Genomic DNA, 27968 nt, shown 5'->3' on the forward strand with positions numbered 1-27968 from the left:
CCTTCTGGTCAACTGCATATTTTACATATTACTGCACAGAGCTCCAGCAGAAGTTTACCATCCAGAATGTCCTCTGACAGTATCACAATTCACAGGAGATGATTTATTCTCTTGAAATATAAAGGCTGGATTTTCCCATCCCAAAGTCAATAAATCTACATGTTGGTAAAGAGGCCATCCCCCACCTGCTGACCTCAAGTTGCATAACCCTCAGGCAAAGACTTTTCTCTGGGCACAGACCTCATGTGTATCTCAATCCCAAGCAGTGGACTGACGATACAGTCTGATCAAAATGATGATGCAGGAAAAGGGGAGGACCTCATAGCACAATGCTCAAAAAATGCAATGATCTAGCCAGAGGTGGGGTCCACAGAAGAGCATCTTGAAAGAGAAGCAAATGAGGAGGCTTCCTCCTACCAAGGCTGAGACGTTCATTCATTCATTCCTCCAAGCCACTCTCTGTAAAAACCCCTCACCTCCACCTCTCTTCTCACTTTAGCCTTGTTTCCACACCTCTGACATCAGATCAAAAACACCATTCTTTTTACCCAACAAGGATCCACACTATTTTGGTTCTTATTTCTCTCTAAGAAAAAAATATCTGTATGACACTACATGAATGCTTGCTTCCGTGGAGGCAAGCATTCTTACTCAAAATTGAATGCCAGCAAATGCTCATAAAATAAAAACACCCCTCATGGAGGGAGGTGGAGTGGCGTGGAATCACAGGACAGAGAGGAACAATGTAAGTGACGGGCTTGGGAAAGCATTTGTATATACATTCTGGAAGACTGTGGAACATATTCTAAGAGCTAAAAATAGAGATGGGGGAGGCAGAGTTTCTCCTGCAGTTTCTTAGGTAATTTTTACATATAAAGACTGCCCATTTTTAAGATGCTAAGGCTCAATAACAAGAGGAGAAAGCAGGATTCTCTAACTCAAAGGAAGCCTACACCCTCAGCACCCTAGGCAAAACCTTCGCACAGTTCTTAGTTCCCTGGACTTTTCCAGGCTGGACTGTCCTCTCCATGGCCATTCACCCAGATTTCTACCAGAGCATTGGGTCAGTTCAATGAGCGTCATGTGCCAACACAGTCTGCCTTCATTTATTTTCGCCGTGCACTTGAGTCCTCTTTGTATCCCTGAGCATTTGCACAGTACTCTGCACAGAGTTGGCCTTCAATAAAAGGCAGAGAATAAACTCAAGGGAGTCACAGACTTGCCTGTGCTTTAGCAAGTTCATTTTATTTTCAAACCCCTAGGCCCTCCTTGGGATTAGTTAGCTGAAGGCCTAAAGACACAGGAAAGGGCAGAGATGGAGAAGGCATTTTGAGATATTTGATGGATCTGGAATTCTCACAGAATTAAAAGTGACATGCCTGGCACAAAGCAGAGGTAGAGTTATCAACTGAGCACACACACCCCGGTAAAAGAAGCAGGAAGGAGGGGAAAGGACTTCTTGGAAAATGGCTGCCACCGTGGAAAAATGTCAGGAGCATCTGTGAAGACCAATGAGGGAATCTGGGACTAGGTCTCCCAATAGATGTGAACACTAGTACCCATACATTCAAACCGTAGTTTAGTGAAAGATCACTTGATAATCACCAAATGAAAGCGTATATACCAAGACAATGGGTAGTTTTTCTACTGAGAGACGCAAAGGGTGAAATCAGTTGTTTTTTTCCGAAAGGCTCTTCTCCTGACATTTCTTTTTTAAGCTTTTATTTTATCTATTATACTTGATTTACAATATTCTGTCAATTTCTGCTATACTGCAAAGTGACCCAGTAACACATATGTGTGTATGTATATATACATTATTTTTTTCATATTATCCTCCATCATGTTCCATCACAATTGACTAGACATAACTCCCTGTGCCATAGCAGGATCTCATTGCTTATCCACTCCAAATACAATAGTTTGCCTCTATTAACCCCAAACTCCCAGTGCCTTCCCTTCCCATCCCCCACCTTGGTAACCCCAAGTCTGTTCTCCATGTCCATGAGTGTTTCTTTTCTGTGGATAGGTTCATTTGTGCCATACATTAGATACCAGATATAAGTGATATCATGTGGTATTTGTCTTTCTCTTTCTGACTTACTTCATGAGAGTCTCTAGTTCCATCCATGTTGCTGAAAACGGCATTATTTTTTGACATTTCTAACCTGCCCAAAAGGTCTGTGGTACTTTAATAGCTTAGAAAACTTACTAGCAAACCTTAGCAAGCTTGGGGGTTGGCCCAGATCCCTAACTTACAGAGTGTGCTGTGCCCTCAAGGTGGGTTCACGCCCTCCTCATCTTGTCTTGGGTCTGGTTGAGACTTTCAAATGCGAGCTCTCAAGCCAGCCGCTCTTTCCCTCTGGCCAAATCTCAACCACAGCCCCTGGAGAGAAGTGTTTGGGCTGCCTTCTGACCAAGTGTGAGCTTGTTTTTTTCTGTTCATGAGATAGGCTACAGAGCCTTTCCCAGGATAATCAGTCATCTTAACTGGTGACCCCAGGCAGAAGCAGATAAAACTGGGAGATTTTAGATCAATGGATTTGTTTTGTAAAAATCACTCAACTCTATTGGGACAAATTTGATTTGGTTTTACTTTTTTTTTTTTTGCCCTTTTTCAGTGAATGACTTATTCCTTCTTGAAGATTTACTTGGAATATCTTGCTTGAACCCATTCCTAATTAAAAATAATCTAATTCATTGAGATAAATAAATAAATAAATTCTGTTTTCTTCAAAAGAAAAAAAAAACAAATCTCTTTTAAGTATAAACATAATGGTTTTCTAATTTTCTTTATATTCACCCATCTATCAATCTGTCCATTCAACAACCATTACTGGTCTTTTTCCTCTCCACCAGGCATTGTGCTTGAGGCAATCAAAATGCTAACTCTATCCTTCTAACTGTATATTTGTTCCTTCCCCAATAAATATTTTATAAATAAAGAAAATAAGGAATGAGTGAACTAAGTCCTGAAGAGGACAAATCCAAATAAGAGAAACATGAAGAGTAGAATGAAATTCACGCATGTGAACACTCATACAAATTCTTAGCAAATTCTGCCACAGATTTAAAATGTGGGCATTTATTGGCCACTAATTTCTGTGGCCTTGAGGTTGAGGTTCTGAACTGAAAAAAAGAAAAAAAAAATCCACCAGTTGGTGGGACTTTTCTGTAAAAATCTGGCCTTGGTCCCAGATGCCCAGAAAAGAAAACAACGTTGGCCCATCACCCTCCTGCACAGGCTGAGCCAGAGGCTGCTCTTCTCTTGCTTAGTCTGGAGTGACGCTTTGCTCAGCTCTGACCCAGGGGTTAGTGTGGTACAGATGGCAAGGCCACACATCTGCTCACAGAGTCTGAAAGCAGGAAGGGGCCTTCAGAAGGCATGCATCCTATATTCTCTAAAGAGAAGGTGGGATGCAGGCTGGGTAACCCATAATTGTCACCATAATGCCACCCTAACTGTCTCCTCCTCAGGCTTACCCTGCACTCTCATTTCAGCACAGGTATAGCTTTCCTTCTACTGTATCAAGCAAGGCCTCCAAGTGTCTCTCATTCTAATTGTCACTGAAGAAAGAATGGGATAAACTTGAATTTGAGAAAACCAGACCCTTTAATCTTGAAGAGCCTATCCTCATCTGATACATGGTGTCTCCAGTAAGTAAAACATGGATAATGATTAATAATTACCTGTTGAATGAATGATCATGGCACAGTCCCATACTTCACATTACCTTTGTGCCTAAACACGGAAGATGATGCTGTATGTTCAGGATCCGAGGCCAGTCTCCTGGTTTTGTCACCTTCTGGTGGCATGACCCCGAGCAAATTCTTAACTCCTCTTTGACTCAGGTTTTTGTTTTTGTTTGTTTCTATATAATGTGGATAGTAACAGTACTTGTCTCATAGTGTTGTTGTTTAAAAAAAACACACACACACACATGTCCAAAAATAGCTCATATGCTTAAAACAGTGAGTGGCACATAGCATGTGCCTTTTAAGTGTTAGGAGCAATCGCTGTTATTATTTTTCAATAAGAATGGGGGAGTTCATTCGGTCAACATTTTTTGAGCATCTACTCTAGGCCAGATATAGTATTAGATACTGGAAATACTCTGGTGAACCAAATAGAAATAGACTGTCAGATAATCAATTCACAGATTGAGAACTACTTAAGGTCATCAATTATAGGAACGCCATTTCCTAAGTCTTTAATGTGCACCATTTGTAATCTGCTAAGTGCCTTACTCATATTATCTATTTTAATCATTCCAACAAACTAGTGAAGAAGATATGTTTATTTCCCCTATTATTCAGATAAGAAAATAGAATTTTAAGTAGTCAAGTAACCTGTCTGAAGCCAGGGAGAAGGACTCTTATCCATTCATCCATTCTCTTTATCCACTCATTCATTCAACATCCACTGGGTACCGCTGTATTCAAGGCTCTGCGTTGACAAGAACGAACTAGTACACACACACAAATCACAGAAAAGGCCACAACTTTGCTTTTCAGCATCAGCCTGTCTCAAATTAAAAGAAGGGCACAGCAGAGAAGGATTATAATAGATGAGCTATGATATGACATTTATCTCCATGAATTGGGGACAACACCACAAAACAAGCAGCAGTTCATTTTGACAATCTGTTTGCCAAAAAGCAAATAAATAGTGCTTTAAAACAATTCCAATACACCTGCCACTTAAAAGCACCAACGACTTTTAAAAAATATCGTCTATTAGAAAAAGTCATCTTAATGTTCTTTTTAATTCAGGCACTGCAGAAGCTAAGTAATCATTGTTGCAATTAATTGCTTTCTTGTTGCTTGCCACTTGCCTTTCATTACAAGAAATTAAAGGGTAGAGGCAATTATACAATATATATTTATTCAAGCTAAGATGACTTGACATCATTTATTGTATTTGTACTTCCCAAACACTGCCTATTCTTTTAAAACTAAAATTCCTTTAGCTCCAAAGTGACTTAGCATACTCCCTGCAGTGACATACTTGATAATCATGACTCAAAAATGTAGAGCTGGAAGGGGGTGAGATAATATGTTGTCACTCCCATATTTATCACCACATTTCCTGAATCATCCAGCTTCGTAATGATGATTTCTTTCCAGTCTTTGCACTGTTTGGCAACTACATGTTTTGTGAATACCTAAGAACGCTTATAAATATTCTCCTTCCTTGCAGCCAATAAATCTTTAAAATTAAAAGACAAAGTTAAAATGACTTCTGCACTTCACCAACGTCTCCACTAAATGTACCATACATCTCACAATTTCAATATTCACAGTTTAAGACTCAGTGATGACTTTCAATCTTACTTGGTGGATAAAGAAGGAGGGGTATGCTTTGCAGTTTATTGAAAGCTATTTTGGGGCTGTCTTGAGAGTTAGATGTTTATTCTTTCTGCTTCTCCATTTGCCCTTCTCCCTCCAACTTTATTGACATCAGGCATCGGCCTCTTGTTTCACAGAACTTTTTTTTTTTTTCTTTTAGAGCCAGAAATGGAGAGACAAATATTATAGAAACAACAATTTCAAGGATCTGGTGCAATGTCATGGATCAATGCTTATTGAAATTTCAGGAAGCTTGATCTGCTGAGAACATAGTCAGCTGGTGTGGCTCATATTTCTAGATAATGATCACAGAGAGCCTGGGGGGATGGGGTAGGGAAAGGGAAGCTTCTGGGCAAATGACAGCATGGTTTTAGCACTGGGGAAAATCCACAGATACTTGGAAACAAAAGTGTGTCTGGGTGATGTTATAAAGGCTCCAAGTGACATTCATTTATACGTTGTTCTAACTCCACTGTACTAATTGCTGTTTAAAGAAGCCCTCTGCCCTTATAATGCACTATCAGATCAACCCTCTTATTTCTTTCATACCACTCTTACCAGTCTGACAATTACGTTCTCCACTGCTTCACTTCTGTACTGGCTTCCTTCTCTTACTAGACTCTAAGTGTCTTGAAGGCAAGCACCTCACTTTTCTGGGTCACAGAGCCTAGAAAGTGCCTGAAACATAATTGGTATCAAAAACTTTTCTACCGCATTGAAATCTGAATATTATTGCACCCTCTCTTCCAAAAAGTAAAAAAAAAAAAAAAAAAAGACAGAGAGAGAGAGCAAAATACTCACTACTGATGGAATAATCTTAAAATCTGGAAAGAACCAAAATGTCTTAGCACTGAAATATATTCTACCATTTTAAGGAGTTACTGTGATGATCACACATGGTAGAATTCACGTGTTAATGTCTTAGACAAATTTATAAATTAATGATTTGTGGGCAAACTGACAAAGTTTCAGGCCACATTAAAGATTTTTTTTTCTTAGAAGCAAAAATACGACTGCCTCGTCCAAAAACTGCCTTAAAATAGAAAATGATGCCATGTCACATGTATTGTTTTCAACTGAGTGACTTCAGAAGAAACACAACAGAGCAAACGTCTTCAGACAAGATAAGAATTCCTTCTAAACATGAGAGCCCATTAATAGAAGATGACCATCTGTTTGGGCCCTAAATGAACCACACAGCATTGGAATTCTCATTAGCTTACTCTAAGGCAATGAAAAACTTGTAAAATCAGAGCCAATGTGTCATTAAGACCAGGCACGGTGGCTTTGAGGCAATATAGATTTCTGAGCTATTTATTTATTTATTATTATTATTATTGCGGGTCCCACTGTCCCAGCTTCAACAATCCCAACTCTGCAGGGCCCATGTAACAAGGCGATGGTATCTGAGAAATAATGAGTGCAGGAATGCTGTTCTTTCTTTCAGAGCAATCTCAGGTGCGATCTGATACCGTAAAGGACTGGATCAATACTCCCAGCAGCAAACCGCTCGATACCCCCTGAATTATTGCTTCATTTTTCTTCTTATTATAGATGAGTTGTGTTATTATTTTCCCCCAATCAATATTTTACAACCTTTTTTATCCGTTTCTCCATAAATTTTGTGATTACTTTAAACTGGGAATTCCGGTACACTAAATAAGATGCAGTATCTGAAAGGGACGGAATGTCCTGACACGTTTTTGTTTTTGTTTTTGTTTTACTCTTTCAGACACAATGCCTTGTTTAAAGGCACATCATAATCAATAGCCAAAGGAACATTTTCATGGCGAGAAGTTTCACATAACCCTGTGCTTGCAAAATAAAAGTGCAAATCCTTTAAAAGAGCAGCAGCCCAAACAACAGCTGAAAAACACAAAAGAAGGCACGATTGATCAGCACTTTGCATCTGAAATTTCATTCCTAATGCTTCTTCCCCTCTCCAGTTAAAGGGCCAATGCAATTCCCTTAAATTGTTTCTCACAAAGGAGATAACTCTGTGCACCTTGGAGAGATTTAATTGGCTTCTATAGCTGTCTCCTGCTAAGTGTTTAAAACATCAGCAAATCAAATCATGTAAACTCATACCCTGCTCTGCTGTCAGTTTGCTCCAAGCTTGACTATTTAGATGTTAACATTAGTAGCGTCTACACTTAAGGCAGGAGACAGGGAATATACTCCCTTCCCGACTTCCGGGATGACTTGAGTTAATGCTATGCTTCCTATGAAATAATGTGTGTTATTTGGCAGAGATGCTCAGTGGTAACTAAATAATCATTACAGTGTAGCCAGTGGTAATTACATGGTAATTCACATTAACTTCATAATAAGCACTGTATTTTTCACTCTATCTATCTGAGGATGAGGCAGAATCATAGTCTTTCATTTCTTTTTATGCCACCCAAAATAAAAATAAAGTAAAATCATTTTCAGGGCAGAAGGACAAGGGTTATAACCCTGGGTGAGTTAAGCTACAGATTTCATTAAAGAAATATTTAAATCCATTATGTCTAATTAGACATGACATGCCACAATTTGCAAACAGTAGTTCTAATGAACTCATTACAATTTTGGGGTGGTTTCCTTAGAAAATGGGAGGATATTATATTATATTATAGGCTGTTATATTACATTAAGGTTTTATAATTTTATATGGCCTCTTCTCCTTTTATGTAAAACCCAACGAAACTTTATAAGAATAGTTCTGCCTAAATCAATGAGTCTTAAACAACAATGTGCTTCCTGTAATATGTATTTAATAATGCAATAAACTATTCTAAGTCGTATAGAATTAAAGAGGAGGCACTTTATTCTGATTGGCCAAAAGGTATCAGGATAAAAGGACTCCATTCCTTATAGCATCGCAGTGCACGATTTACACTCAAATCTCCATTTACATATATATTATTTAATTTGGGCAATTATTGAGTCCTGAAACCACTTTTCCATTACAACCTGGACCTTTAGAAGGATTCACACCATGAATGCATGAAATATAAGTACACGGAAAAGTATTCTAAGGAGAAGAAAGCAGTGGGAACAACTTTAATTGAATACTTATATTAGCAGATTAAATTAGGTCTGTTTTAAATGAGCCACCCTTAATTAGCTGCAGTTAGGAAAGTGGAATTAATATATTTTACTTTTTACTCATTACATTTAGCATGAATGGACAACTAATCCTTTTCTGCTTCTTACTAACAACTGACTGCTTTTTTGGGAAAGGCTAGAAAAAAAAACAAAGCAAAAACTTGCTTACTTGAATTCTAACATAAGCCTCCAATAAAGTTTAGAGCAGAACCCGCTTATACCATCTAGACTTTGTTTATGAACTGGGACATGCCATTGATACAGTGACACCCTCCTCGCTCTTAACTGCAGGACAGGCCAACATCTAGTCGCGGTCAGTCAGTCAGGCAGCAAACAATGATTAAAACACCTCACTGTGCCAGGCACACAGCAGAGATCTCTTCCCAAGCAGATTTTAATCTTGCTCCTGATTATTATCATCTTGCAAGCATTTCCCTCTCATTAACCCTGATGATGGTGATTCTGCTTCTAAACCCAGTAAGTGTAAGATCACTAAGTGCAGCAAAGCCTGACACATCTTATCTTCTCAAGGACTTCCAGGGGCTGAAATTTAAAGGCAGAACTGAGGGTCCACAGATGTCCTATGGCTGGGGGAATGTCCTAAGTTCCCACAAGCACTAGACACAACAGTGTAGAGAGAAGAGTATATTCAGACGGACCTCACGAAGTCCCTCCCTGATCTGGACCTTGGGAAAATGACCCTCCAGTCCCAGTGAGGTTTCCTAACACTTTATGGTGACCAACAGATGTCCTCCTCTTAAGCTGGGCTTTCAAAAAAGATAGGATGAAGAAAAAACCCTTTGATTGCAACACTCCGCTTTACCCACGGCACTTCATTTTTCCGTCAGACTTTGATTTACTCAGAGGTGAAGAAAAGCTCCTTCTTCTTTTGTCAACAAAACTTCAAGCATGTAAACAAATCAGAATAATGATGTTCATGACACTTTTTTAAAAAGAAGATCGAATATTGGAAGGCCCAAGGAATCCAACATGCTATGCTCTCTTACCCATTTCTTGAAAGTCTACTTAGAGCTTGATGACCCGAAAGCTTTCGAAAAGAGCCTACTAAATACTCCGGTGATATTGGCTAATGATATATATATATATATATATATATATATATGCAAAAATGTGACATCTTTCCATATTTATACATATGGAAGTCCATTCACAAAATTAGTCCATTTATATATGATTTTTTCTGGTTTTCTATGCAAATCAATTACACATTGATTTGGGAAATGGTCATCCTATAATGAGCCTTCAGCTGCCTCCTCTACGAAATGGGAAGATTGGTTCAGGATATCACTGAGGGCCTTTCCAGGCCCAAAACCCAAATTTTTTTTTTTTTTTGTCTTTTGCCTTTTCTAGGGCCGCTCCTGCAGCATATGGAGGTTCCCAGGCTGGGGTCTAATTGGAGCTGTAGCCACCAGCCTACGCCAGAGCCACAGCAATGCGGGATCTGAGCCACGTCTGCAACCTACACCACAGCTCAAGGCAATGCCGGATTCTTAACCCACTGAGCAAGGGCAGGGATCGAACCCGCAAACTCATGGTTCCTAGTCGTATTCGGTAACCACTGTGCCATGACCGGAACTTCAAAACCCAGATTTTAAGAGTCTGCTTTTCTGAAATCTTGTTTTGATAAGATGTACCATTAAGTGAGCACTTACTATATTTCAAACACTGTGCTAAGCTTTTCACATGCATTATCTTATTGAATCTTCATAGCAATCATATGAGATATTATCACCCCCATTTTAAAGATGAGGAAATGGAATCTGTGATTGGTTAAGAAAAATATTTAGATTCAAAGTAGGGTCTGTGTTGACTCCAGAGATCTATAGCCAGTTTGTTTATAACCAAATGCACCTAAGAAGATATATGCAATGTGGAGACAAGCCAAAGAAAAGGGCTCTGGTGTAATGATTTACCACCAACTGAGTGACTTGAGCCAAGACTTTTAAACTTTCTGAGACTAATTTTCATCTTATATAAAAAAGTCAACGGCTTGGGTATCTAGTTTATCTTTATGGTTCACATTTCATAATTTACAGCCAAATTTTTCAATCATTTCTTCATATAGTCTTCCATTCATTCATTTGACGAACATTTATTTAGTGTTCCCACCCTGTGCTAGGCACTGTACTAGCCACTGAGAATACAGACATGAACAAGACAGACAAGGTCCCTGCCATCATGGAGTTTCTATTCTAGTGAGAGATATAGACTATGCACAAGAAAACAAATAAAATAAAACTGCTACATGTAATAAAAGTGCGGGAGTTCCCGTCATGGCGCAGTGGTTAACGAATCCGACTAGGAACCATGAGGTTGCGGGTTCCATCCCTGCCCTTGCTCAGTAGATTGACAATCCGGCGTTGCTGTGAGCTGTGGTGTAGGTTGCATATGCGGCTCGGATCCCGCGTTGCTGTGGCTCTGGCGTAGGCCGGAGGCTGCAGCTCCGATTTGACCCCTAGCCTGAGAACCTCCATATGCCATGGGAGCGGCCCAAGAAATAGCAAAAAGACAAAAAAAAAAAAAAAGTGCAATGCTAGAGAGACAGCCTACAACTCTAAAAGCCCCCATTCTAAATACTGAATCAAGTCTACAGAAAATGTTTAAAATGGAGTAATAGTAGTATATGTCCATTTGTAGATGCAAACATATAAGGTACCAAAAAGTATAATCACTTAGACTAATATAGATCTGATATCAGACTTATCACTAGGTGGCCTAAATGACTTTAAATGAACCACTTCATCTCTGTCTAAATCTCACTTTTCACACCTGAAAATGGGGCTAAAAATACTTGTCATTCTTACCTTACAAGTGAACAAAAAAGAATCGGGTGGTAAAACCTTGGTCAACTACATAGACTGAATCTAGGTAAATTTACTCAATGACACAAACATAAGACAAAGATAAGACACAGAGGCTCACCAGCCAAGCCTGCACTTTGGTCCTTATCATGTAACTTTCTGACAAGTTGTAATAGTTGTTTAACTCTGATGCCAATAATTCTATTAAACAAAATTTCCAAGCCTTTAGATGACCCTCGTATGTCCTCCGAGCTAATCAGTGTACATGCTTCATTTTTCCAATCTTCAAGAAACTGGAGAAGTACAAGACATACAAGCTTGCTCAGAACAGATCCCCCAGGGACACTTTCCTCCACCCAAACCTCCCCATAACCTCAACCAGTTGGCCTGGCCTCAGTGAGTATATAAAAAAAATCAGTTAACACTAAAAGGAAACAATGCACATGCGGAGAATGACTGGAAGGTCTTACTCTGTGCTGACACTTAATGTGTATATATTTTTGGCACTACACAAAGGCCTAAATTAACTCCATATTATCTGGAGTTGAGACTTCCTGGCGCTAACCACCAAGGCTGATACCAGGTGCTTCTGCCCAGCAGGTCAGGCCTTCCACCCCTGATACAAAGAAATGAGCCACCGTTGATGTCAACAGGAAAAAGATGAACAATTACACTTGGAAGCCCAAGAGCAGTGGGTACAAGGGGAAGTCTGCTCTCCTGTTGTTGTTTCTCACCATGGTTTAGAGAGTCCCAGCTTCTCTCTACCCCCTCACCACTGACAGATTGAGCAGAAAGTCTCCAATCTGACATTAATGGGATGGTTTCTACCTGCACTTTCACTGCTCTGAATAATATAAGGTCCACTTAAGAGAGCGAGCATACTTTATGCAAGTCAAAACTACTACATGGGAGAGCATTCAGTTCCTATCAAGCATTGCTAGGCATGTGACCCACCACCAGGAAATATGGATCAATGTGCTAACATCTACGGAAAGAATGCCTTCTAAACCGAAATCCCCTTGTTATAGACTTGAATAATTTTAAAGTCTCTCTTACGACAAAGTGCTTTCCCAGGTATGTCATTTTTAAACTACGTACTATTGGGAGCACAAAACAACTATAATCCATGGTGGTTTGATGACGCTAAGAGGTCACCTGAAGAGTGTAAAAACAGAAAAGAATGTTAGAAAAATTACACAAGTGTGGTAATTTTGCCTGGGTCTCTCATCATTACAAATGTTCATGGAAACAAGACTTTCAAAGATCAGTTTTCAGAGCATGGCTGAGGGAGTTCCCGTCATGGCTTAATGGTAACCCAACCAGTATCCATGAGGATGTGGGTTTGATCCCTGGCCTTGCTCAATGGGTTAAGGATCCAGCATTGCCCTGAGCTGTGGTGTAGGTTGCAGATGCAGCTTGGATCTGGTGTTGCTATGGCTGTGGCTGTGGCTGTGGCCAGCAGCTGCAGCTCCAATTTGATCGTAGCCTGGAAACTTCCATATGCCATGGGTGCTGCCCTTATAAAAAAAAAAAAGAAGAAGAAGAAGAAGAACCATGGCTGAAAGTGCTTATGTTTTGAGATTTAAATAAAACAAATGGTTACTTATGGCTTTGATAAAACTTCCAGTGAAAGCATCATGTAGAGATTCAAAAAGAAGATCTCAAACAACCAAAATAGAAGAAATTATGATGGGGCTAAAAATTGTCCTGGCTTTGATAAAAACAAAAACACACTAATGTTAAAGATGACTATAATGAGTCTGAGTAGAAATATAAACCCAAAAGTGGAAAAATTTATATTTGTAAATGTTGTAATTTATGCTTGTGATTTTAAATATGTACACTTAAATTATCATGTGAAATACGATAAATAGATAGCTGATAATTCACTGGTATCTATAAATATGTATATGTCTAACTTGGTCCCCAAACATAAAAAACTTCTTTGTTAGGAAAATGTGGAAACACCTTATATTAAAAATCATCCTCCATTCTGGCATATATGATGTTAAAATTTCTGCAGAATAAAAAATATGTGGCTATTCAACGATAGCATAATGACGAGGTAAATTATGATGTAGCCACAAAATGGACTCTTACAAACTCACTAAAATGCATTTGGGAAGAACTTAAACTAACAGAGGAAATGTTTATTTTGCAATGCAAATTACAAAGCAGGATAAGAAATTATATACATATACTGTGATTCACTCTGATAAAAATATGTAAGAGTTCACAAAGAAAAATAATAGAAGAGAGACTAAAAAATATTAACAGTGATTGTCTCCAAGGGATGGGATAATGGATCTCTTCATACTCTTTGTGGTTTTTTAATTTATTTATTTTTATTTTATTTTATTTGTTTATTTTTTACTTTTGGGGCCGAAACCAGGGCATATGGAGCTTCCCAGGCTAGGGCTTGAATCAAAGCCACAGCTGCCAGCCTATGCCACAGCCACAGCCACACAGGATCTGAGCCATGTCTGCGACCTATACCACCGCTCACCTCAATGCTGGATCCTTAACCCACTGAGTGAGGCCAGGAATTGAACCCACAACCTCATGGTTACTAGTTGGATTTGTGTCTGCTGTGCCACAACAGGAACTCCCTGTGTTTTTTTTTAAATTTTCTATTCTATGTAAGTGTACGTGACGTTCATAATGATATGATTTGTTTAAAATGTGTAAGGCTCTAGTTCCTGTCAGACCTCACCTGTCCCATAAAATACCCATATTCTCCCATCACAGTCAAATTTGAGGGAATCCCATAATTCTGAAAATGAATAAGCTAAGGATAACAGCCCAACAGGGCAGGGGGCAGTGGTGGTGTTGACTGCTATGAAAGCTATGGTATCCTTCAACCAGGGTCCAAATCCTAGCTCCTCTATTTATTAGCTATATGACCCTGGGTAAGGCACTTCACCTCTCTAAGTGTTCTTATCTTTAAAATGGGCCAATAAAACAGCCGGTCTGACATAGATTCTCAGGCCAAAAAAAAAAAAAAAAAGTTTTAGATTCCAGTGATGGACACAGGAAGAAGATGGAGAGAGAAGATAAGATGAAAAAAAAAAAAAAAGTGTGAAGCAGGAGGGAACAACAATATAAAAGTAAAGAAAGGCTGTCAGAAGCTCACAGAGTAGAGAAAAGAAAGAAAAAAGGAATTGAAAACTCCAGTGCAAAACGCTGCTATCCTAGGGACGATGGCATGGGGAGAGGCCTTCAGTGTGACCCCCCTACTGTTATAATTTTGCACTTAAGTTTCAGGTATGTTAAGTGTTTTAGGTGGGTTCTCATTTTTACTTATGGAAGGCATAGCACTGCTTCACATAGTGGGGAGAAATTTACAGGACTCATTGACCTCCAGAGGTGGTTCAGGGTGAGAAGAAGCACTGGTGTGATGCTGGGGGTGGGGTGAGGTGGGGAAGTTGGTCCCAACCTCTGAGACTCAGGCCATCTGAGACATGAGGCCTTCAGAGCTCCTTACACTCAATCTATTGGGATGGCTGATGAACCCCAACTAACACAGATGCCAAAGAATGTGGGTATAGAACTCATGACCCTGCTTATAGGTTTTTTAAGAACAAAAAGAGATGAAAACCCAGATTCAAGGCGTCTAGGCTTTAGCATGAAGATGAAGGTGTATCTCATCAGAAGCTCATGATGAGAGTCTATTGAGGTGTGAAATGACTATCAGAGACTAAAAACTCTTTTAAATTCATAATGTCCTGATGTTTATGACACATAATTAAGTGAAAGAACAAGTTAATATTATGTAAGGTATCACCCTATTTTGGTAATGAGGCAGATATATGCACAGGAAAAAGACAAGCCATACACCATTAAAAAGAACATGAACGGTTAACATGTATTATTTATGTGTAAAGAACTGGTAGAAATGTGAGCCATTTTAATACTACTTGAATTATTTTTGAATAGGTGCTTCTTAAATTATTTGCCATCAGTATGGGCAACTTTGCAATAAAGAAAAGCCAGTTTTAACGCTCTAGTGGGCGCTACATCACTTAGTTAACAATGAACAGAAAGACGAGCATCCATCCCATAGTAAACACGGACAAATAAAACAAAATAATCCTCCATCAAACATTTGGACTAAATCTTAGGAAACAGAAAAAGAAAGAAATTTAGTCTTCCTTCCTCCCACCTACCCCCCTCAGGATATTAGAGAAAGTTTCAACATACCTAGTTTAAAAACTGAAGGGTTAATTTATCATGATGCTGGGTAGAAAACAAAAACAACAGCCTTGAAAACCTCCAAAGAGTTTATTGGCTTTGAACAACCAAATCATGTTATATCATACTAAATAGATTAGAGGCTCAAGACTTTATAGTATTGCATTACGTTGGCAAGAATGCATATAAAGTTCAGTTCCTACCTTTATTGTTAATAGCTTTCTAATCCCTGACTTGAAATTTATAGTTTAGAAATGGCAACACATCTTAAAGATTAAAGCCATGTGACAAATAGTTCATGTCCCTTAATAACCAAATCACATGCCTTAGATTGGAGAAGCTTATCTGCCTTTTCCTTCTATACGGTTTCATTGGTAGGAAATACTTTATATCCCTATTACATGAATGATGAATGGGACCGTTGGTTATGGTCTGTTATTTGCTTGGCTGTAGTCAATATGTTTTCTTTGGACAGGGATTTCTGTGATTTATCTCTCTCCTGGCCTTATCACTTATTAACTCTGGGTAGACAGGAAAAAGCCAAGGTTGTATATAAGGCCTAGTGGCCATTTAGACCTCTAATGTCAGTGAAAATATCCCTTTTAATGATCCCGTTACACTAGCTACTCAAGTCCTGATTACACTCCACTCCAAATAGGAAATAAAGGTCGTATTTCTTGGAAAGTATGTACATAAAATATGCAAAATAATATGCTTCCTTCAGACCAGCTTTATTCTTTGCAGAAACGGTTTTCCTTTTATAGATGTCACTGAAGTACAATGGGTACTTTTGGTGATTCTTGTTGCTGTTGTCCCCGTTATGGCACCAAAAGTGTTTAACTTTACAAATGCCAGTGGGCTCAAAATCACCAATCACATCGACATACATCAGATCTGGAGCAATCATATTTTGTGAAAAAAATTCCCTTTGGCGGAGGAGAAGAGGCTTGGGACTTAGCCTTTGCATCACAAAAGCCAAAAGAATAAACATTCCCTCTGCCTCGAATTCTTTTCTTTGTGTGTAAATGGCACATTTGGAGTAATATTTGAGACATGTGGACAGGAGCAGCCTGTTAATTTTTCTTTCTTCTTGGGTCTTTTCCAATTAGGACACCGCTAAGGCAACACTGCTAGTCAAGTGTTCATTACACAGCCCTCCTTCAGCTGAATGCTAAGTGAAAACAATATGATATAAAAGAAAACACATTCTTGCCTTCTCTTCCCCAATTTTTCCCAAATTTTCTTAGGCCCATCTTTATAATAATTAACATATGGCAGACTATTACCCTTTACAAAACATTTCCATGCCCATTCTTTCATTGATACTCACAAGACCCTTGGGATGCCCAGAGGAGGACTGGCCCCACCATTTAGTAAGTGGCAGAAAGCCAAAAACCTGGTAGCCTGATCCCTCCATCCCCTTTACCCCCACGTCCAACCTATTTCTAGGGTCTGTCCACTCTTCCTCTTAACTACCTCTTGAATGCTCTCACTGTATTCTACCTCCACCTATTACCACCTAAATTAAAGTCACCAAATTTCTTTCCCAAACTACTGCAATGGCTTCCTAACAGGTCTTCCAACATGCATTCTGGTTTCCTCTGCTCCAGCCAACCAGAGGTCTTTTTTTTTTTTCCCCCACAAGGAAAGTCTAATTGTCCACTCATCCACTTTAACAATTGTCCATGGCTCTAGAGATGACAAATGAACTCCTCTCCATGGCTACAATTCTATGCATAGGCTTCTCTCCATCCACTTCTCAAGCCTTCTCTTTATTCTTCTCCTCTCTCTCGATTTTTCAGCTTTGCTGGGATTTTTATAGCCTTCCACAATGCCACATTTTCTCCCATTCAGAGCCTTCTCACATGTTTCTCTCTGCTGGAATACTCATTTCCTTTCCCCAATCCCACGCTACCCCCACCCTTCATGGATTTCCAGGTTAAGTCTTAATCATCCTTCAACTCTCAGCTCATGCAGCTTTATCTGAGAGAAAATATCCCTAACTGACCCATTGGGGTTCCTTTGTTATATTCTTGTCTGAAATTCTCTTTTGGTATTTCTGGGCACTTAGTTTTGAAATTGCAAACTTATAAACCTCCATGTACCCTCCTAGACTATAAAATCCATGAGAACAGGGATATATGTGGCTTTGCTCTACACTGTTTTAGAACACTGACTAGCATGTTTTACAACATTGCCTAGAATAGAGCGGGCAATCCATAAACACTTGTGAGATGAGTGAATGAAATTACAAAAGAAAGTTGTAAAATCAGAATTAGAACCTAAATCTTTTGATTTTTACTCTAATGCATAAAAAGAAATAATTTTTTTTATCAGATGAAAGCTGGCACATGTATAACATCAACCAAATGTGCTCAAAGAACCCATTCTTTGGATTTTGAAGACAAATGTTTCCATTGTCTGCTTCTCTCTTTTTGAGTTTACTTTTAGGCATCATTCATACTGTACCAGGCACTGTCAGGAGTGCATTACATACAGTGACCTACTGACTCTTTAGATGCAGGTATTATTAAAATATCCCCATTTTTAGGTGAAAAAAAAAGAAGAGTATTTATAATACTCTTTTTTATGAATTTTCTTTTTCTTTCTTCTGTATGAATTTTTTTATATAATGATTTTTTATTTTTTTCCATTATAGCTGGTTTACAGTGTTCTGTCAATTTTCTACTGTTCAGCATGGTGACCCAGTTATACATACATGTAAAAGAAGAATGTATACATGTATGTGTAACTGAGTCCCATCTTCTTTAACAGAAACCCCAACTCCTGTGTTCTCTACATGTAAATTAAAGTTAAAAGGGATAGATTCTTCATTAACAGCTCTAATTTACATTCCATGTCATCTAGAGCACAAAAATCAATGATGACCCATTGATCTGGGGCAATTTGTCAATCAATTATTAGAGAAAACCAATTGGAAATAAGATACTGAAACAAAGTACTTCAACACAGTGGGCAAAACAGTCTAAGAGCAGGGAAGGGTAGCTCTTCCCTCGTGGAACTTGTGGACTTTTTGAGATGTATGAGGAAGTAAATGATGAAGAGCCATCTAAGCACATGTGACAAGAGAGATCCAAGGATAGAGACTCTTCCAGTAACTCAAGATGAGCTACAAGGAACATCGAAGTCACCAGGTCCAAAGGGCTCACTTTACAATGAAAAAACCAGAGTCTGGAGCATGTCAACAACCTGTCCTATGTCTCACATCCAGTCATCAGCAGGGCTGAGACTAGAACACAGACCTCCCTGATCTCGGCCAAGAGCTCTGGATGCTTGCTCCAGTGGCCAGACAATACTTCAGAGGAGAAACAGGGTTTGAACAGGATCTCGCAGGGGAATCACCATGTTCAAGGATGCTAAAAAATATGGAATGAGTTGGAGGCACAGTGAGGAGACTGGTTTGTGTGGAGCTGAGGAAGACCAGGCCCAGAGCACAGTGAGCTGAGAACCCCAGGGGTCTGGGCTGCATCTTACATGTGGGGAGCAAACAGGTAGGATTTCTCTGCAGGGAAATGTTATGAAAGTAACTTGTTGGAAGCTTCATCTGGCAATGGATTAGTGTAAGAAGAGCTAAAGAACAGGGGATTCATTAGGCACAACCTCTCCACTTTGCCTTTAAAAGTGATGACTTAGTTTATCCCTTGGCTGGGAGCCTTCATTTGTGCAGGAGGGTTCCAAAAACTAAAAACACAGTATTCTGGTCTGAAACCTCTTGAACTTGGAGTTGAAGCCTAAACACCTTTCTTTTTGCTTTAACCTAAACACCTTTGAAGGGGGCTAGTGACAGGCTATACGCATGTCACTATGGCCTCCTGGTGGGGGGAAGGGAGGTTGTTGAAACTTGGAATGGAAATAAGAGAACAGATATGTGTTATTCCTGAAAGAAAATCAGTGCCTGAGAACTTTAAAATCAGGGCTGCCTTATTGAAATATTAGTGTTTAAGGTCATTCCTAAGAAAATATATGTTTTATCAAAATTGTTATCTTTACATTTATAAACCTCTTTTTCCTGCTACTTTGTTGATACTATGCTCTTTCCATTTGTAGTCGATGGGTGATACTTGTTTCTTTAATCTACTGATGACTGTAGCTTTGTTACCAACATCCCTAAAGGACATTTCTTAGACCTCTAGGAACACGATGGAGAAGATAAACAATACGTGTGTAATATTTACATCATGGTGGGGATTCAGCATGAATGAATAAATGAATGAATAATAATGGTCATCAGTCATTAATGGAAACTACTAACATCTGGCCAGGTGGTCATGCCACCTCACCCTAGGTGCTTTACGTCTATTTCCCAGATACTAAGAACACTGTCAGTAAGTTATTACTCCCTGGTAAAGATGAGGCAACTGTGGTTCAGAGCCGTGGTACAATATCTCCAAAATAATATCTCTGTTGAGTGGCAGAGCTGAGAATTTGAGCTATCCCCACTGTCTCTGAAACCCAAGTCCTCACTCACTATGCTGCATCATCTCCTTGGGAATACGAGAGAGAAGAGGCTAGGGGGAGGGGAGGAAAGAGGGAGAAGGGAGGAAAGAAGAAAGGAGAGAGAGGGCGGGGGGAACACAAGAAGAATGAGGAGAAAAAAAGGCAAACTTGAAAAGACATGGCACATATCTCCAAGTTGTCTCAGAACACATTTAGCCCCTTTTACATGCCATGTAATTTGGGACATGAGGTATAAGCAGGGAGTATTTGCGGGAAGAATTTTTATTTCAAAGTTAATTCTGAGACGAACGTACAAGGATTTTGTTTAATCCTTCCACAGGGGTAGGGTAGGGAGTTTGGTGGAAAACGTTGAGAATGGGAGAACCCAGGGACAGAAAGGAAATGAGAAAGGACCTAACCAAACAACTTTTTTTTTTTTTGTCTTTTTAGGACTGCACCCACAGCATATGGAGGTTCCCTGGCTAAGGGTCCAATTGGAGCTGGAGCCACTGGCCTACACCACAGCCACAGGCATGCAGGATCGGAGCCCCATCTGCAACATAGACCACAGCTCAGGGCAACGCTGGATCCTTAACCCACTGAGCGAGGCCAGGGATGGACTCTGCGTCCTCATGGATGCTAGTCAGATTTGCTTCTGCTGAGCCAAGATGAGGACTCCATGACCTAACCAAACATCTGAGCTGCTAGATGCCCATTCATCAGGGTTTCACCAACATCTGGGGAGGAGGCAGAGCAAGGCTCTTGGCACACATACCTAAGCTGCCCAACATCCTGGTGGCCCATTTCTCCAGTCTTACTTTCACCAGACAGCAGCCCCTCCAATGGAGAAATACCCAGAGTGAAACTTAAAAAGTACATTTTGACTTGGCCACCTCTTATCAGGAAAAGCCAACTCTAAGGACTTTGAAGAAGCAGCTAAAGGCTCCCGAGAGTCTTTTATCAGCTTCCAAAGTTACTTAAAGTTTTGCAGGAGAGATTACAGTCCTAAAAGCCCTCAAAGCCATAACAAGGGCAGAAAAGCAAACTAGAACAAAATTTCAAGGGAGACACCTTCCAGGGCAGTGGAGGTTGATGGGGGTTTACTTCCCATTGGACTGACTCAGGAGAGATGCGTTCAAGGGGGTCTTTTGTTTCCTCCGATTAGAAAACACTATATAAAAGTGAAAGTCAGCCTTCCCCTGCATGCACATAAGAATAACTGCCCAATCAATCAGATCCGGGCCGCGCTGTTAGGCAAGCTTTTTTTGTTCCAGTCACGTTGGGATTCACTTTGCTCGCTCACTCTGATTGGGCAAACAGCAGAGAACTGCATCGCTGGTGGCTAAGAGTTCCTCACGTGTCCCTGGTCTGAAGCACCAAAGATGGAGAGCTGTGCTCACGTCTTTCCAAGTGGAGCCCGCTTACAGGCAATCTGTGTTTAGTCAAATTTTTTCCTTCCTCCCCCAAAAGTCAGCCTTTATTTGCATACATTAAGCCAAGCTGTTCCTGTCTCAGTGGTGTGGGTTTTTTTTTTTTTTCATTGATTATGGATTTCTAGAGACTTCTACACACACCCCTAAACTCTCTCTCACACACTCAGAAAAAAACAGCCGTGCCTGAGCTTAGGCTTTTGTTTTTCAGTCCTTGGACATTTCTTTCTTTCTTTCTTTCTTTCTTTTTTTAAGGAAAACTTGCACTTGATATTCCAGTAAGAATCAAGAGTTGGCAAACGCCATCCAGAAAACCAAACCTCACATCTTGAAAGGCTGTGGATGTTAAAGAAAATGAAGTGTGAGCTGCTGTGAGTGGACAGAAGAGCAGGGCTGCACATTTACAATGACCTGAGTGGCTGTTCGGAAATAAAGAACAGAGAGGTTTTACGACCCATCTCTGTGCCTTTGCCAGAAAGTGGTGATGAGCAGAGAGGTAAACTGAGCAAATCATAGAGACTTGGCAGCACCAGCCATGAACATGTGACCCTTGGTAGGAGCATTTAATGCTAATGACCAAGAGTCCCAGGTATACCTCAATTAAGAAAGACACCCTTTTGTCAGAAATGTGGTAACGTCACAGTGACTGTGAACAGCCAGCTAGATCAGTGGGGAAATTACATTGCCAATTTCTTCAAAAAATTTTTTCTTTTTTTCTGTCTTTTTCAGGCTTCTCCCATGGCATATGGACGTTCCCAGGCTGAGGGTGGAATCAGAGCTGTAGCTGCCAGCCTACACTACAGCCACAGCAATGCTGGATCCTTAACCCACTGAGTGAGGCCAGGGATCGAACCTACATCCTCATGGATACTAGTCAGGTTTGTTACTGCTGAGCCACAATGGGAACTCCCCAGAATTTCATTTTTCTAACACAGGGAGAGGTGAGGCTCTCTCCTAGAATACTTAAAAAAACTAAGTCTCCTTGTCTATTGCCCACAGTCTCAGGCAAGATCAGCAGAAGCATTTTTTCATACACACATGTGCACGCATACCCAGGATTTCTCTCTCTTATCCTTAACTACTTTGCTCGACTTGCAAATGGGCCGCTTTGATGTTCATTCTCATACGATACAGGTTTTCCAAGATGCGATTTCTTAAATTGATGGCAATTTTTTCTAATGGTTAAAAAAATTCCCAATAATGATGGGTCCCCTAGCTATTTTCTTTTGAGAACTTAAGCAATTTAATGGGGATAATTTTTTTTTTAAACTTTTATGGCCAGGTGGCTCAAGGGGATATTTTGTTGAACACTGATTAAAAATAATTTCTTCTAAATGAGACCTGACCACAAAATGGAACCATTAACGGGAGGGTCGTTGTCACCAAAGCGGAATCATGCCTGATTGCCTCTCGTTCCTCCCACCACACGAGCATTTTCTTCTTCTCCTTTTCTTGTTCTTAATGGCAGAGTAAATAAGCAGCTAGCGAGGCCTAAATGTTTTTGGCCAAAAACAGAGTCCAAACTCCTCAGAGAAAACATTTGGCCTCTGTGGTTTTGTAATATGTTCCAGAACACCGAGTTCAGCGAAGAACATTGTGAAAAACTCCTATCCATCGGAATGATGGTGGGGAATGTTACAGTATCAGAAGTTTCAACTGGTCCTTTTCCTGCAGGCCCATAAGGAGGCTTGTAAAAAAAAAAAAAAAATAGTGCTATGTGGAAGTTCTCATGGGAAAAATGAATGGCAAGAAATCCTAGCTTTAAAAGAAACAGCTAATCTGCTAGTTTGATTGTTCTTCAAAACTTACGCTGAACCAATGAGCCTAATTAAAAACACTTGGCCTACTTCTATAAAGCATCATAGCTTTCTCTATGCTTCGTTTGTATACACCACAAAACTCCAGATAGACTATTATTTTTTCAAGCGCTCACTAACAAAGTGCTGACTTTGTTGGGATGGCTGAGCTAATTTCTTGAACTCAGTGTGAAACCTTAGCTAAACAAAATTGTGGTAATTTTCCTTAATTTGTAAAAGTGATTGGAGTGCAAACAAAATTTTCCTCTTGGGTCAATCCTATAATTTTCAATTAACTAAAACTAATCGTCAGGCAGGCACCAAACCTGCATTTTGTTTAAAGGGCTGGGAGGCATTTCCAAGGGTCAGGATGCATTAATTGTTTTTATAATTTTGAGAGAGAGAGAGGAAGAGAGAGAGAGTCCCTAAGAAGTATAGCTGATTTTGTCCCTAGGATTTAAATACAAAAAGAAAGATGCTTTGAGGTAAAACATCACAGCAAAATAAAATGTGTCCACTTAATTGTATGGTCATAATTAGGATGTTTTAACACAGTTATCCTTTCATGCTCTGGAGTCTCTTTGTGGGAAAGCAACTTACACGCTGTACTCAATCTGGCCTTGCAGTCCTTTACTGAACGAAGAAGAAAACGTGGGACCAGTTTCCGGAGATGACTGATATTTAGCAGACCTAAAAGTCATTGCCCCCAAAGTGGTCCCTGGACCAGGATCATCAGCCCCCGCCCCCCCTTGAGAGCTTGTTAGAAATGCACCATCTCAGGTCCCACTCAGAGCTATTGAATCAGACCCTGAATTATAAAAAAGACCCCTGGGTGTTTGGTTTGCACACAACAATCTGAGGATCTCTCCAAGTACACACTGGGTATTAAGTCTGTGCACTTGATGTATTTCCATAGAGAACCTCCATCTGATGGGAGGAAATCCACATTCATCCTATAACCCAGCTACTTTCTGCAAGGCAGGTCCCTGTGTCAAAGCTGTTTGGGGTGGCAGGGGGCAGGTGGGGAGGGAGCAAAAGGTACCTTCCAAGGGAAGAAGGCGCCAACCCAGAATTAAATATGAAAATTACCAACTGTCCTTAATACAAATGCTAGGAACAGGCTAGAAGAAAGTTGTCCTGTGTGTTAAAGCATATCTCTACTCCATAAAACAAACAACCCCCCCACGCACAAAGAGGCTGAGAATGGTCAAGTGCTCCTTTTTTCTTCCCTTATGTCTCAGGCTGCCACTTTAGCTGTCCAAGCCATGATTTCCATGGACTTGTCATTCAACATGGATACCCAGATGACTTCTTTAATAATACTAATACTAATACCAATAATAGAAACTCAGCTGGTCATACACAGTGTGAAATGGAGAAAGTGAGTCTCCGTTAAAAAGTGTCTCCATTATAAAAAATAGGGGAGTTCCTGTCGTGGCGCAGTGGTTAATGAATCCAACTAGGAACCATGAGGTTGCGGGTTCGGTCCCTGCCCTTGCTCAGTGGGTGAACGATCCGGCGTTGCCGTGAGCTGTGGTATAGGTTGCAGACGCGGCTCGGATCCCGCGTTGCTGTGGCTCTGGCGTAGGCCGGAGGCTACAGCTCCGATTCGACCCCTAGCCTGGGAACCTCCATATGCCACGGGAGTGGCCCAAGAAATAGCAAAAAGACCAAAAAAAAAAAAAGTTTAAAAAATTAAAAAAAAATTTTTTTAATTTAAAAAAAAAGTGAGTCTCCATTAAAAAGAAAATAGTTATCAGCATAGGGTGCACACTTATACATACAAGATCGAGTAAAAGACCCGTAAGGCCAAGGCAACTCTGCCACCCTCTGTAGCAGTTCTTACCTGTGTAAATGAATCTTCCCGGTGTCCCTTTGCAGAACTGTTTGGATTTGTAGGACAATGTGACTTCCACAACTCCAGGGATGTGCCGAGGAGGGGTCTGCACACGGATGGCATGAGGAGTAATCAGCTGGGGAAAGACATGTGGAGGAAAAACATTGTCACCACAATAAGTAGAGGGCTCATTTCACAGCTTTCCCATCCGCTCTCAATAAACATAGCTTTAAAACACATAATTAACCCGTCAATGTTTAGATACGATGGTGATGGAACCTGTATGAAAGACACTGACAACAATATTTACAAGGGCTCTGAGCACAGCCATAACAACTTTATCTGGGTTTTCCTACACGGCAGGCACTCTGCTTCCTGGTTTGAAAAGAAAACCTGGCCTAATGAAATGATTTATCCACTACAGGATATCCTTTGGAAAATCTCTGTTTGAGGCAGACACCGAAATCAGAGCTGAGCTCTGCTAGGCCTCCCCAGGAGCTGGTGGGCCTGGTGTTTGAACTGAGCCTTTAAACATGTGCAAAACACAGAGGTAGGAAATCAGTGGGCCAAGGCGCTCTGATTAGCTGCAGAGCACACGTAGGAAATGCCTCTAAAGACCGTTTGGTGCCTTAACTACCAGAGGCACAATCAAAGCGCTTTAAAGGGGAAGCCCAAGAATCTGACTCCCTGGAATAGCTGACGGATCTGGCAGAACTAAGGAGTGTCCATAAAAGGGGAAATGGAAGGTTGGGGAGGGGGCTGGAGGATGATCAGTGGTCCATGAGGTGGTACCATGAGGTGCACAATGAGAAAGTTCATTTCTGGGCACTGTTGGCAATCAGATTACACTGATAGCCGAATTTATTTTTTAGTACTCTTATCTTTGTTTATATTACTAACATGTTATTAAAGGGCCATAAAACCAGCATTATCTGGTTCTTTGAAAACTCCAGCCCTGGCATTTGCCTAGCTGACCCCTGATGGTGCTGGACCCTGTGTGCTCTATGTATGGTGTCCTTGACTCCTTTCCCACTCGTTTAGCTCAATATCGTGGTACTGAGTCATGGGTGATCACTTGAGTTTGTACTAATGTATATTTGTGCTCTTCTTATAATGTAGAAAGGGCTTTCGTTTCAATGTGCAAACCAGGCCCAATACAAATGTTTTGCCCAGAGGATCACAGGTAACATCATGAGAATCAAGGTGGCATCCACAAATGCCAGCCCCTGGGTACTGCCTGGGCAAACTGTCCTAGCATGAAGTCCTGGGCGAAAGAAGATGAGAAAGTTGCAATTTCTGTCAAATGCTCTTTCCTGAAATATAAAGGTCATCTGCAGAAAAATCATTTTAGCTTAGTAATTAGAAATGCCTATCCTCTTTCGTAGAACGTGTGGATGCTTAGCTTATTCGGGGGAAACAGACAAAAGATGCTTCAGGAATAGCTTGCTGATGGGGAACCCCTGGATACTGAGTTCTCCACAGCTAAGTTTTTTGGGCAGCTAAGGGTTTACCCGTAAAAGCACACATACACACAAAAAGTTTACTTCAGATTTTGACCTTTCTATATTGAAATTATTCCAAAATGCATTGTATGTTTTCTAAAATAAGCAGAATAGATACAATCAAATTTAGCCTTGATAAATCAAGACTGTCATTTGGAATACCACTTCTTATATCTTGTTGACAAGAGAAAAGCCCTATGTGATTAGTGAGTATAAGGGCTGTTTTTCCCCTGCACTAATGGACCCAGATACCTATGGGTTTTCAATGATTTCTATTTTATTCAGTTTGTCTCTTTTCCTCCTGGTGTCCTTTGCACTTTCTAGACTGCTCTTCTGATCTATAAGCATCAAAGGTCTGAAATCAAGTTTACTAGTGTACAAAGAACAGGAGAAGGAAACAGGTTCTGGAGAGCCACAGAAGATGATCTTCCAGAATCAAGTGCATGTTTAATCTCAACTGTTCAGACAGGGTTTCTGCAATTTGGAGATGAACATCTGTTGAGTACCAAAGAGGCTATTGACTACATTGCTGAGGATTTTACTTGCTAACACTAATTTGGTAGGAATAATTGTATGTATTCTTATCCCCTTCTTTCAGATGTGAAAACAATCATAAATTGTTAAGCTGCTTTCATAAAATCATCCTCCTCAGAGCAAATGAGAGAAACAAGTGACCCCCAACACAGTTCAAAAAATGGCAGGGACAAGTATTTCCTAGCTAAGCATAAAGAGAAACTGTTCCCAGTCCAAAGACCATGTGTGCGTGTTTTTCTCTTCACATGCTATATCCATTTTTCATTTACTGCCTGGTCCTTGGCTGTGTTTTTGATGATGGAAGTTGCCCTATAGTTATATTCCAAATAAGTGGTATGCTTCTATTTTTCAGAGTTACTTGGAATGGAGAGTAACATTAATCTACAATAATACTCAGGGGAATTTTCAGTCAGTTAGAAAATACTTCCTCTGCCCTCCCTTTTCTCAGGGGAAATACATTTTAAAAGATGGAAAGATATCAGTAAATAGATAATGTGGACATCTTTTTAGGTATAAGAACTTATTACCTATGAGTTGCTTCGCTAAGGAACAAAATTCATGGGCTTTATAAATTGATTAGATGTGACTGCAAAGAAACTACTGGAGAGTGGGGGTTTGGCATAAAGCATTAGGCTCAGGAAATTGAAACAAATTTTCATTTACTATTTCATTTTCAATTTTAATCAATCACCCTAACTAAAGCAGAAATTCGTTCTTGAAATAACTATCCTTCACAAATGAGGCAGACTATGAATCATCATCAGAAAAATGAATTTGTTGATGTTTTCCTTGCTATAGATGTTAGTCTGGGAACAATCTCTAGCCTTGACACATGATATTGATGGCTTACAGAAGGAACACTTTTTTTTCTAACTTCTATTAATTGAAAGCATAGGCTTATTACTAATGACTCAGAGAAATACAGAATTCATGGCGGGAAGAAATGCTAGCAATCATTT

At 40.0% G+C, this 27968-nt stretch overlaps 1 protein-coding gene across 9 annotated transcripts in view; it reads right to left on the bottom strand.

The window, feature by feature from the left end:
• EBF1 (EBF transcription factor 1) overlaps nucleotides 1-27968 on the bottom strand; it is a 397861-nt gene that overhangs the window by 57256 nt on the left and 312637 nt on the right. For all 9 annotated transcript variants that reach the window (XM_047779130.1, XM_047779099.1, XM_047779017.1 and 6 more), the window contains one exon: nucleotides 24983-25109. In XM_047779130.1, coding sequence (XP_047635086.1) covers nucleotides 24983-25109 — 127 coding nt within the window. The remainder of the gene's footprint in view (nucleotides 1-24982; nucleotides 25110-27968) is intronic.

Source organism: Phacochoerus africanus, chromosome 1 (assembly GCF_016906955.1).
Source record: "Phacochoerus africanus isolate WHEZ1 chromosome 1, ROS_Pafr_v1, whole genome shotgun sequence".
In the NCBI taxonomy this organism is placed as follows: domain Eukaryota; kingdom Metazoa; phylum Chordata; class Mammalia; order Artiodactyla; family Suidae; genus Phacochoerus; species Phacochoerus africanus.